We start from the raw sequence: 13,638 nt of genomic DNA, 5'->3' as shown, positions 1-13,638 counted from the left end.
ACAAATGGGGCAAAATGTTAGAAGTTGATGCATCTGGGTATCTGGGTGGGGAGTATATTGGAGTTCTCTTTATGGCTTTTATATTATTTTTATAGCTGTCCGGTAAGTGTGAAATTATTTCAAAATACTAAGTTTGTTTAAAAAGAAACTAAAAGAAGAAGAAGAAGAACCTCAGAAATGTTTTAAGACGAGTAACATGAGACTATAGAATGACCTGATGTGAATGTCCAGAGATGACTCAGACCTGGGGCACAACACGGCTCTGTGCTCCATGGAACACGTCAGCCAAAACCCAGGTCCCTGTGGCAGCTGGTTCATCACATCTCAGCGAAACCACACGTCTTCAAGGGGCATCCAGTGGCTTCCAGGGGCCCTGGCAGTTGGGATGGTCACGTAGGGTCAAACCTTGAACCTGTGCTCTCCTCTAGGTAAAACGCCTGCTCCCCATTGAATGAGGGAAGTGAACTGGGTACTGAGGAAAGAGCCCCAGATGCAGAGCCAGCAGCTTTCATTCAATTCTAGCTCTGCCGTTTGTTGCAACTTCTCCTTGAGCCTCCTTCTCTCATCTTCAAATGAGACAAAATGATGACAATTCCCACTTCACAGAGTTTCCTTGAGGACTGAGAAAAGACACAGAACATGGAAAAGTATAAGCCAAAGGGCGTGGTGTGATCAAGCAGGGAGTGATGCCATGCGCTATTTGCCACTGCTCAGTTCTGCTCAGGAAGTGTGCTTGTGCTGCTCAGTAGAGAAGCCACAGTGGAGAAAAGACTCTTTCCATCAAAGGCAGAAGAAGAGCGAATCTTTTTGATCCCAGGGACAGGAGAATATATGCAATTGGGATTGAGAACATTGACTCCCAAGCCCCAAACCTCTCAGTGCTAGGGTCGTGGAGAGGGAAGTCGTGTGGGGATTTGGGGTGCCCAGTGGGGCAGACTGTTGAGACAGAAGCTACCTCCGTGATAACTAATTCACCAAGACTGTACTCAAAGCAAGCTCTGAGATACTGTGGATGCTGAGAATTCCCTGCAGATCCATGAAAGGGCATCCCAGTGAAACTCCAACAGTGAATCCAAGGCTAGATCTCCTGGAAGGAGAAAAATCCTGCCTGAGCCAAAGCAGAGATCACTCTATCCCCTTGTAACTAGCAGATCATCCCCCTTGCCCCACATGGTGTACAAGAATACAATGGAAACTGGGTAAGATTCTTTTCAGAGCATGGGATCAGTCATTCCCAGGAAATCCTTCTCTTACCAAGACTCTCCAGGTTTTGTTGATGAGGTGAACCAACTTGGGTAGACCCTAACTAAAGGCTTAAAGATCCTGGTTCCCAGAGTAAGTCAAGCAAAGGAGCTGCCCCATTGACATCTTAGGCAGACTTGCTCCCCTCTGGGATATCAGCTCCCAGCACAATTCCTGGTACCTTGTCAGCACTCAGTAGATGGTTATGTCATCACTCCTCCAGGCCCGGGAAGGCTGACACTCTCTGCCTGGGTCTGTGACAAGGGCAGCTTCTCTTGCAGTAACCCATTGGAGAAGGACTCCTGCTGGGAGCAGCCTGGACCCAATGTCCAGAGGCGCCAAAGCCCCAGGCCCCAGCTGCATCTTAAAGGAGAGGATGCCAAGCACCCTGAGCCCCCAGGATCTCCAGAACTGAGCTGTGTGGTCGAGGGAAGGGGAGGCAGAGCCTTCCTCTGCCTGGGAACCCCTCTGCTGCAGCCAGGCCTCCCCCATACCCCATGTCTCCCATTTTACTTGCCTGGGCCTGGTTGACAAGGGCAGCTTCTCTTGCAGTTACTGAGCATCACTGCTGCTCCAGACCCCATGCTGTACTACCGGGGATAAGAAAAGGCATAAGACACGGTCCTTGCCTCAAAATGGCTATTCAGGGAACTATGAATAGGTCTGTGTAGGGACAGATGGCACAGAGGAGGGATGTTTTGACAGAAGGACAAAAGCTGGGTAGGGAAGGGCCTGGAATGTCAAGCTAAGAGACCCATGTTTTTCCTGCACCAGGAGCCATGGTGGCCCTCTAAGCGTGCAAGTGATAAGGGCAGGGTGGCTACACCAGGAGAGATATGGAGGGGCCCAGCCTTCCCTCTGCGCCCACTGCAGCACATTGGCCACCAGGGCCATGCCAAGGGGAGGTGGCACAGCTCCCTCTGACCCACAGAGTCCAGGTGCCGGGCTGGTTTGTCTTGCTTTCTTGCTCACATTACCCCACCGACTCCTTCTTAATCTTTCCAGCATGGCAAAAGGAATTTAAGTGGCCTTATTGGGCCCCCACATTTCAGAACATAACACAAGTGTTAAAGCACTGACCTTGAGGACAGGCAGATAGGTTTCTAATCCCACATTCCCTTTCTGTCTGACCTTGAACAGGACAGTACCCCTCTGTGAGCTGGGTTCCCTCTCTGTAAAATGGCATTGCTCATTGCTGTGAGGGTGCAGTGAGAGTGTGCATCAAGGCAGCCGGAGAACCCAGAAGAAACTCAGTTAATACTCACTGAATGTGAACCTGACTAGCAGTTCACGATGGCGTCTCGGCAGTAGAAGCCCCACCAGGCCCAGCCCAGCAGGGAAAAGAATTCCCTAACTGGGGGAGTTCTAGGGATCACCAGCATTCTGCAGACCATATCAGGCAGCATCCTGAAGCCCCTGATGTCCCTGGGGTGGGAGGGGCTGGGGCTTCACGCCAAGCTCTGGGTTCATGGGACTATTAATAGTTCATGGCAGGAGACAGCAGGTCACTGTCCAAGGGACCCCATGGCCTTTCCCCTCTGCTCTGGGCTGCACTGCTTTTTAGAACCACTTAGGAAGAGTTGTGTTATTTGGGAAAGGAAAGCTGGGGGGAGGGAAGGGGGTGGAATCTTCCCCAAATTGTTTGTTTCCCAACTTAAAGTCTAAATATTTCAGCCCTCTGTTTCCAGCACTAGGTGATGGTGACAAGGCAAATAAAAGCCTACTTCTTTGCTCTTTGTTTAGGTACATGGGGTTTTTTTGTGTTTTTTTTTTAAAGAAAAACAGGAGTTTGCACTCGTAAAGCACTTTGGCATTTTTCTCATTTAATCCTTATTCTGAGGTAAGGGCTACTTGTATCCCCATTTTGCAGGTAAGAAAACCGAGGCTATTAGAGTCAGTGTGATTTGGCCAGATTTGCAGGACTGGAGCTGGAAGAGCCAGGATCAGACTCAGGATCTCTGTCTCCTAGTCCTGCATTCTTTCCCCACCTGCCTCTCCTTTTCCCACTATTCTTTTCCCACTCCCTACAGTGCTTCCTCCAGTGGCTTTTCAGAACAGCACAGGAGTTAGATGGGCTTCAGTTTGTTTCTGGGCCTCCGTAGCACGGGAACAGAGAATTCCAGAATTTGAAAGGATCGACTGCATTTCCCACATGGAGGGAATCCTTCCACAATCTTCCTGACAGATGGTCATCTTGTTTCCCAGAAGAGGAAAGCAGCACGAACCAACATGGACAACCCCTTGAAGGGGTGTTTCAGTCCTGACGTAACTGTCCTAAAGCATAAAGAAAATACATCTTATATAATAAGAATTCTGGAGCTGGGTAATTCAGAGACAATGATGCCTTTAAGGGCTAGGTTTTTTCCAGACTTCAGCTCAGCTATCTTCAAGGGGCAGTGTAGTTCCCCTCATAGACTCAGGACGGCTGCCTCAGCTCCAGGCATCACAGGCAACCTCAACAATGCCCCATGTTTCCTTCTTTCTTCCTCCTCCTCCTCTTCCTCCTCCTTCTTTCCTTCTTCTAAGCAAATAAGCCTTTCCTGGAAGCCTTTAGTAAACTCCCCTTGTGTCTCCTTGACCAGAATGGAGCCTCATGCCGTCCTCTAAACCAATCATGGGCAAAGAACATCCTATATTCATATTAAGTACCCCCCCCCCAAAAAAAAAATTAAAAATAAAATGTCTCCTCTCCCTCAGCTGGAGCCTACTGCCAGGAAGAAGCCACAGTCAGGGAAGGGGGTATGGGATGCTTCTCTATTTTTTTTGGTACTGAATTTACACTATTGCTAGGGAGTCATTTCTGGAATCCAGCATTTTCTCCACATTGAATGTCAGGTCTTTGTTACCACTAGTATGCTGGTACCTCAAAGTTTTTTGAACTGCTTGAGGATAATCAGAGGAACATGGCCTAAGATACCACAGATGAAAATGAAAGATGTTTGTTGACCAACTTGCTCAGAAGCATGTACTTCTGGATACACCATATGGCCCAGGTTCTCCTTGGCTCCACTATGAACCCATGATCCTCTTCCTTGTCCCCACATGCTGCTTGATGTTGTTATGGTGTACTGTGCTCAAAGTCCATCTCCATCTTTGGGTTGAGAATGCTTTATCCCCTAAAAACAGATCTGCTCCCATCCTCCTAGGAGCCCAGAATCTTGGTGGTAGGCAGTGAGCTTCCCATTTGGCCCAGAAGCCTGTTTTAAAGGGGTTAAAAGATATTAAAAAAAAATCCCTCCTTAAACCCAAATGAGTCTTACTGCAGGTTCCCTTTTGACCCTCGGACATAGTATCTGAAATTGTGAACTCCTTAGAGTACCTAAGTACTTCTGTGTTGAATGGACCCAAGAAGCTTTCCCCTCTGCCTTGGGGAAAAAGGGCCGTGGACAACTTTTCAGAATACCTCAATCTCTGAACTATATGCTGGAAGTTCTTCCACAAAAAGAAGTGATTTCTGAGGAAATTTGGTCACTAACTTCCCTCTGAGCTCCCTTCAGCATGCCTGAGGCACTAGATATATATTTTGGTTAAAGACTCAGGGATAGTGCAGACAGAAGGCTGGAGAGCCTCCCAGGACCCACGAAATCCCTGGAAGTTTGGTTTGGGTGAGCATGAGCCTGCCTCCTGTTGTTTTTTTCCACATATTCTGCCCAATTCTCTCTACCATCTTCCACTTGTGCCTCAGTTTCCTCCCCTTTGTTTGCCTTACTTTTCCTCATCCCAGCCCCTTTTCCCTGGACTCTAAATAGAGCATCCTTTGCTTATTACCAGTTTTGTGGCTTAGCAAGAACCAGCAAGGGCCTGAAATCCAAACTGGATCTGAGTTCGAATCCAGAAACCACTGTTTCCTAGCTGTGAGTCCTAAGTTAGAAGACTCAACCTTTCTGAGACTGTTTTCTCCTTTGTAAAGTAGGAGTAACAGTTCCTACCACATAGGGCTGTTGTCAGATTAAATGAGATAAATCTGGATAGGGAACCTGGCTTGAAGCCTGGCATACCGCTGTATACACAAGACGTGTTAGTCAGCAGGACAGTTATAACTGGTCACACCACACAGGCCACCTAAGTAGACACACTAGGCACTCAGTAGAAATTTCTTGGATTGACCTGAAATAATCATTTTCCAAACTTCTGGGCTGCACTGAAAGGGTTTCTTCCATCACCTCCACCCCAGTTAAAAAAAAAAAAAAAAAATCAGAAGCTTGGAAGTTGAGGAGGGACTGGAGAGAGGGCAATGAAGTCAGCCGGATGCTAGAAGCCCAGATTGCCTTTGGCTCAGTTCAGATTTGAGGGAAACCTGGAATTATTGCGATTTCATCACAGCAGCTGGTCCAAGCAAAATCTGCCAGAAGTGCTGAGAGGCCAGATCTGGATAGCAGTGATAGCTGGGGCCTGCTGAGAAGCAAGGAGAAACTATTTATCTGACATTTTTTCAACCCCAACCAAATTTTCTTTGGCTCAAGTTGCAGTTGGGACCGGTTTTCATTTGCATGGAGCTCATTGAGGACGGGAGCCTCTGACAGTGGAGACTTCTTAGAAAGGCTTCCATTCCCCTGCCTCATTTCCACGTGTGTCTTTCTCATGATTCGGAAATACTTATTCATCCAGGAAGGCTAACCCCTGGGTCTTGTTTGTGTGTGGATCGTGCCAGAACCTCTCATATAAGTTCTCTCTGATCCCGTTCCACACACAGCCTGCACAGGCCTGGGCATCGGCAAAGATGGCCACCAAGGAACGTGTGGCACATTTTAATATATTTCCCTCTCTCAAGCTGTGGCAGCAAATTAGAGCACAAATCTTCTTAACAGCTGCTTCTGGAGAGACTGTCTGGAATCTCAGCATCCTTGGGTCTTTGGTGCCAACAAAGAAAAATTTGTCGGTTTATTTTATGTGTTGGAGTAGTTTCAAAACAGTCATGTCTGGACTAAGATGCCACCATTTAAAAAATAATATTATTACAGAGACTTTGCATTTTTCAAATAGGTAGCATTTGGGGTATCTAGTAATAGAACAGTGAGATAGTTTTTGAGAAAACAAACCAGAATGTATCCAATCAGATAAACACTATCTGCTCCCAAGCTATTGCCTTATTCCATTGATATTGTCGGGAGCTGCCTTTAGAGATTGTTGTATGTCTTTGGTTTCTTCTTCTTCTTTCACTGGATGTGGACAACACTAAGCACAAGGATGGTCTTTGGTGCATTGCTATAATAGCCAAAGATTGGAAACAATTTAAATGTTCATCATCAATATGGGGATGGCTAAGTTAGTCATGATAGATCCGGTCAATGGAACACCATATAACCATTGAAACAGAATGGGATAGCTCTGCAAATGTTGCTATGGACCAATCTCCAAGAAATATAGTTGAACTCTTGAAATGCACAAGATCCTGGTCATATTGGTTGTCTCCTGGAGGAGAACTAGTAGCAGAGGAACAAGGGAGGGAAGAAGATTTAATTTTCCCCATTTTGCTTCTTTTGAATTTTGTACCCCTGTGTGTATTACGCATGCACACAATAATAGCACAGTTTTTCAAAAAGTGCATGCACAGTCCAGTCTGAAAAGAAGATGGTTGAACCAGCCATATAATTCAAATAATTATAATCATAAGAGCTATCATTTACTGAGCAATTGTTCTGTAACAGCCTGTGTTAGGGCTTCTATGTATTTCATCTTATTTTCTCCTCAAAGCAATCCTATGAAGCAGATTTTACCACCTCCATTCAGAAATGAGGACACTGTGACTCAAAGAGTTTAGGAACATTCCTTGAGGTTACACAACTCACACAAGGCTAAACTGGGATTCAAACCCAGGTCGGGCTAACTTTTTCCGCTGCCCCCCATCCTCCTACGCTGACTGCATCTTCCTCGTCACTTTATCCACAGGACCCAACAGAATGCTTGGCACATAAGAGGTGCCTGATACATGAAGAGTGAATGATAAACAGAAAGCAAAACAATAAGAGCAAGAGTCAAGCCAGTAATTCCCTAAAAGGAATTTTACACATGTTCAAGCACTTCAGAATTGCCGGGTAATGTCCCCCTGAGATTACTTGGAAGGCAACAGCCTTCATTTGGATGACTCTGTTCTGTTGTGTTTGCTTAAAAAAAAAAAAAAATTAGTCACATTGTTTTCTTGTCGCACCTCACAAAGCCTCCTTACTTCAAAATACTTTTCTGATGGAAGATGATTTCATAACAAGGAGAACCAGAGACTGTGGTTTTCATCAGACTGCCTTTTAAAATAGCTGTTTCACAGATGGGATCCTATGAATAAATAAATATTTCTCTTTTGTTTTACCTTCAGTTTTTCTTCATGATTTTTGGAAAAATCCAACAAGTTTGGCCATTTCTTTCAGGGTGAATTTGGAGCCCAAACAGTTAAGCAACCAGCCAATTTGGCTTCCTTGCTGCCTCCCAGCCAAGGAGATGAATGGAATGTTCATGAGGTCGCTTGGCAGTCAGCCACATTCCTATGGGAACGTTACAGCAGGGAGAGCTTTGGGACATTAAGAAGCAGAAGTGTGGGAGTTGTGGGGCAAACTGCAAAGGATCCAAAGTCTCAGAAAAATGCAGGGAGCCTCTTTGGCCCGAGGATGCTCTGCAGAGCACCAACTGGGTTCCCCACCCTTACTCAAATCAATGGTAGAGACAAGAATTGGCGCTGACCTGTTCTTTCCCTGCAGCTGCCCAGCCCTTGCGTTGTACACACAACTTCCAGATTCACAGCAGATGTGCATTCATTAAAAGAATCTCATTGAGGAGTTCACCTTCTTCAGCTGCTCTTTATACTCTTTCCTCTTTCTCTCATAGTCAAGAAAATTGCTTTAGAAGAAATTTGCCTAGCTCCCTCTTCCTTTCACCTTCCCCTCCCCAGCAGCTTTCTCTGTCCTTCCCCCATGAAAGAAGACTTGAATCCAATGGTGTTTTCATTTTCCTCAATTATTTCCCTTGTATCATTAGAATGACTCTAGAAACCAGGTGAGTTCGCTTAGATTCTGCATTACAATTCCCTCAGCTTTTAGTAAAGGCTACATCTAATCTAGGATGGCGGTGAAAGTTGGATTTTCAGTTTAAAATCAGAAACTGTGATCGTCAGATTTTCCCCCAAAGGGCAGCTCATGGATTTTTGTCACTACACTAAAAACGAAGCCTGAGCCTGGAGTTGTCTAACCAGAGGTCTCTGGGTCTACCACAGACATCTCTGGAGCCAGTCATACTAAAAATGCTGCCCACTCTGTGTTCTGATTTACCTTCCCACTAGGTGGCAATGGTACATGGGAGTTGTAAGCACTTAAGAAAAACTGTTTTATCCAAAGTTTTGAGCCCAATTAGTCAGCACATGGAAGGGATGGAGCATTTAGAGATATGGAGGTTTTTTTTTCTCTCTCTCTCTTTCAATTCATCCCCAGTGTTAGCAAAAAGACACATTTCCATTTTATCTCCAAAGTCTAAGAGATAACCAGTAAATTAATCAGTGAGTATCCAGTCACTTAAGTTTTGTTAGTGAGATCCTGCCTAGTTAATACCCCTGAAGGCAAACTAGTAGATTCTCCCAGGTAAGCAGGGAACCAAAAGCCTAGACGCCTGAAAGGAATGAGGTGAACAAGATGGCATGAAAATGACATTTCTGAGCTATGGAGACAAAATCATCTGTCCAGCTCATAGTCTACTTTCCTGAGAATCTGCATGCCTTTGGCCACAAAAGGCCATGCATGTACACGTGCACCCCTTCGCCACCCCTGGCCATAGCTGATTGATCATAAATGGACACTTGACCCAAAGTAGACCAGTGGAATTTTCTCTCCCAGAAATTTGGAATTGAGATCCAAGATGCTAGTCATCCCGGATGGTCACTTGAACTAAAGAGATGCCATTTGGCCGCAGTGCCTTAGCCATCTTCTGTCCTGTGGATAGAGATGCCTGAAACTCCCTCTGCAGAGACAGAGGGAGAGGAATGAACCAGTCAGCTGAACAGAAGCAGAGCAAGAGCCCAAGTGGGGCCAGACAGAGCTTGAAAGACCCCAGCCCTGGCTCCTGAGGGCATCCCAGCTCAGACCTTAGGTTCTGCAATACCCTTTTATTCTTATAATAAATACCCCTTCATGTGTGCATTTGTGATTAAGCTAATATGAGTGGGTTTCTGTTACTTTTTGCCCAAAGAACAGTGACCAAGATGGAAACACAAGGAAGGCCCACATGCCAAGATGGGAACATATAGGGTTCAGGCAAGATTTGTAAAGCAAAGTTTTCTACCTGGGCCTTAGGATGGAGCCACACCTGTTCTCACCTGCTCTGGAGCACCCTCCTTCACAAACCTTGAAGGGTTTGTTGTTGCTTTCTTACACAAGTAAGTCATACACACATACAACACACACACACATGCACATATACATATATACATACATATATAAACATGCACATATGTATTCTCTTAGTAAGATTTCAAACAATAAAAAGGTACATAGAATAAATACAAAAAATCTGTCATCATTCTTAGTCCCTATCCCCAAGATAACCCTTGCTGATGTCATATTTTATCCAATATGAGATGCCGTCAATTGTAAAACACATCCCAAGTTCAGAGGTGTCAAATTATGAAATGAGAGACAGGAGCTTGTTGAGTATCCTTCCAAATCTTTTTTATGCATTATGCATATCCATAAATTTTTTTTGTTTTGTTGTTAGTTTTTTTATCATTGATAGATTCATTCTAAGCACATTGTTGTGCAACTGCCTTCTTCATAATATTTCTTGTAGCATTATCTTTTTCAGTAAAAGATTTCATCCCATCCACCACTGTATCCCTAGCGCCTAGAACAGTGCCTGGCACATAGTAGAGAGTCAAAAAAAAGAAAGGGTCAGTTAATGCGTGACCAATTTCTCTCATTCTTTTAATGCCTGCCTAGTCCCCAGTAGGATTTATTTAACCTTTCTCCATTGATGAACATTTTGGTTTCCCTTTTTTTCATTTTTACCTCTACAAATGATACTGCAATGAACATCCCAGCTCTGTTGTCTTCATACAACAGAAAAAGTTATCATCATTGGGTGCTCACTGTGTTACAGGTGCAAATCTAAGTATTTCCCCTTATAAGTATAATTACTAACTTATTTATTCTTTACAACCACCATCTGAGGTGGGTGTTATTATTATCCCCCAGTTTCCAGGTTTTTAATCTGAGACAAAGAGAGGTGAAATGACTTGCCCAAGGCAAGCAGAGAATAAGAAAAAGAACAAGGAGTTAGACCCCAGACAGCCTTGCTCCAAAGGCCAGGTTCCTAAATGCTGAGTTCTTTTGTTTGGATGGGGCTCTTGGAGTGTTAAATAGGAGGGAAAGCACATTTCACTCCAAAAATGCTACAGTATTTTAATTCACCCTACCAGTGTTTGAGAGTACCTGTTATCCAACATCTTTGCCAATAATAAGTTTTTAAATGCTGGCAAACATTTAAAAAATAATAGTTCATTGTTTATTTAATCTATAGATCCTGGTTTACTGGAACATCCAACATCTTTCCATTGATTATTGGCCGCTTGCTCATTTGCTTGCCTGTTTTTTCTATTGGATTGTTTCTCTCTTAATTATTGACTTTTAGGAACACTGAATGTTACTATAAATGTGCCAAATATTTTCAGCTAGGCTGTTTCTTTAATCTGATGTATTTTTGTCTTTTGAAAGTTTTAAATTTCTGATATAATCAAATTCATCTGCTTTTTGCTTACATATGGCTTCTGGGTTTTGTGCCCTGCTTAGAAAAGTTTTCTCCACCCACAATGATAAAATATTCAATTTTTTCCTAATATTACATTTTTATTTTTAACTCTTTATTCCATCTGGAACTTATTTTGGAATGCAATTTGGGCTCTAACTTTTTTTTAATAGAGTCCCAATGTTCCCATCACTATTCTTTGATGTGCTATGTTCATTGTATATTAAATTTCCATAAATACAAGGGTCTATTTCTAGACTTTCTACTACGTGTCATTTTTCAGATCATCTTTTCTCATACCATGACATATAAGTAAAGTACCTGGACACAGTAGGCCCATAATTAATGTCAATTATCTCCCTTTTTTCTTTTTATCCCTCCTATATTTATTCTTTTCCCTTCCAAAGTTTCGAGCTATAGAATCGTGCCCATATTTTTTTAAGCTATTTGAAATCTCTCACCCTAAATTCTAGGGTACATATCTGACTACTCCCATCTCTAATTAAATGAGATGATGTAGTCACTTTCTTTATATCTTCTTCCCACTCCTATTAAATCAGTCAATCTCTCCTTATTGGTTAGAAAAATAATCGGATTGAATTTCTTCAGGTCACTTGCCAGGGTTTCTGGAGATGAAATCATGTGCAAAGCTGCTTGCCAGCCACTCTGCAGTTAGCTGAATCTGAGGTTTGGGGAAGGAGTCCCCTTCTTGGCTTTATGTGGCATCTGTGCCCCTTCTGTTGGGTGGATCAGGATGGCATCATTTAATGTCTCCCCTTGGCCACGTGGCCTGCCACAGAATCCCACAGGCGTGCTCACCTCCCTCGGGCTCATGGATTCCCACTCAGGTGACCCAGTGTCCATCTCCACCCCTTCTCATCAGGCTGTCCCTTTGAATAAAGGTGACTCAGCTCTTGTGTCACCATAGTCCAGACCAGTTCCATTCTCCACGGTGTCAATAATACCATGACACCCTTCTCAAGCAGTGAATAATAATCTCAGATTATTTCTGCAAGTAACTCATATTCTACACATTGGTGCTTTAATATCTGGGGCCATAGCACTGGATCCAGCCCCTGTCCCAGCTGTTTCTCCAAAGGGCACAGTGCAGCATGGCTCCTGAAATCAGTCTGCTGCATCTGAATCCCATACTCACCACTTACCAGCTGTGCAACCTCGAGTCTACCTGGGCCTCAGTTTTCTCATTTGTAAAAAGGAGATGGTAATGGGAATATACCTATCTTACAGAATTGTTGTGCGACTAAATGAATTAATAATCGTAAATTATGTAGACAGTGCCTGACACAGGAAAAAGCACTGTTTGCTAAAATAAATTGAAATGATCCATCAGGGCTTTCCTACAATTTCATTACTCTTCCCATCAGATTCCTTCTCCCCCCTTAAATATACAAGTGAAAATATTCCTTAAATATATCAACTAGACTCAGAACAAATGTTTTTCCCCATCCTCTGTAGATGCCTCACAGATTTATATGAGATTTATTTCATAGAAATAATAGTAGTAGAAGCAATAATAATAATGATAATAAAGAAATTTGCAAGGCCTAGCTAAGAAAACTTTCAACCTCTCCTGAAGGATACAAATGAATATTTGCCTGAGGGGAAAGACAAATCACATTCATGAGTAGGAAAACTCAAAAGTAGGAAAAAAAAAATAATTATTTTTGCGTTCATTCATAAATCAACTCAATAAAAATACCAGTACTTTTTTGAGAACTCGGCAAAGTGGTTCTAAACTTTATATGAAAAACAAAATATCCAGGAAACTCTAAAAGAGAAATGCGGAAAGAACTAAATTTACCAGATTTTAAATTTTTGTTTAAAGCTTTAAAACCCTATGACCTTGGTGCATGAATTCACAGACTAGACCAGTGGAACAGAATAAAAAATAACCCTTTGGTATATGATAAAAGCGTCATTTCAAATCAGTGGGGGAAAGATGGACTGTTCAAGTAGTGGTGTTGGGACAGCTAGAGAGCCGTCTTGAAAAAACATGTAATTGAATCCATATATCACATTGTATACTAATATAAATTCCCAGTGGAGCAAAGCTTGAAATGTAAAATAAAGGAATCATAAAGTAATAGGAAAAATATGGGAGAATTTTCTTTATGACCTTGGAATGGGGAAGACCTTTCTAATTAAAATATAAAATCTAAAAGCCACAAATAAAGATTGTTAAATTTGACTACATTAAAAAGAAAAAAAAATCTTCAAGGCAAAAAGAACCACCTTAACCAAAGTTAAATTTAGCTTATCAAGATAATCAAAATAATGAAAGGTAAATGACAAATCAGGAAAATATTTGCAATTCATAAGTGAGCAGAAGGATAATCTCCCTAAAATATCAAAGCCTGGACAGAGACAAGGAGAAGAGCAAAATCCCAATAAAAAACTGTACAAGGGGATATGAAGTGTTCACAGATGAGAAAATATATAAACAGCTCATAAAAATATGAGAAAATGCTCATTTAGAATAAGAGGAATGGAAATTAAAAAACTATACTTAGATATTATTTCTCATCCATTAGATTGGTGAAATTCCAAAAGATTTTGGAATGATATGATGCTGCTGCTGTGAGGAAACATGTCTTTCATTCATTGCTATCAGGAGTTTTAATTGATACAACCCCTATGGAGGACAAAGTGACAATAATT

General features: G+C 42.7%; 1 protein-coding gene across 1 annotated transcript in view; it reads left to right on the top strand.

Annotated features, from left to right (window-relative positions):
- Positions 1-223: 223 nt before the first annotated feature.
- Positions 224-13,638, top strand: part of LOC119536965 (single-pass membrane and coiled-coil domain-containing protein 1-like) — a 28,921-nt gene continuing 15,506 nt past the window's right edge. The window contains exon 1 of the mRNA XM_037839612.1: positions 224-393. Coding sequence (XP_037695540.1) covers positions 224-393 — 170 coding nt within the window. The remainder of the gene's footprint in view (positions 394-13,638) is intronic.

Source organism: Choloepus didactylus, chromosome 6, assembly GCF_015220235.1.
Source record: "Choloepus didactylus isolate mChoDid1 chromosome 6, mChoDid1.pri, whole genome shotgun sequence".
Lineage (NCBI taxonomy): Eukaryota > Metazoa > Chordata > Mammalia > Pilosa > Megalonychidae > Choloepus > Choloepus didactylus.
This window is presented reverse-complemented; position numbering and strand designations above follow the sequence as displayed.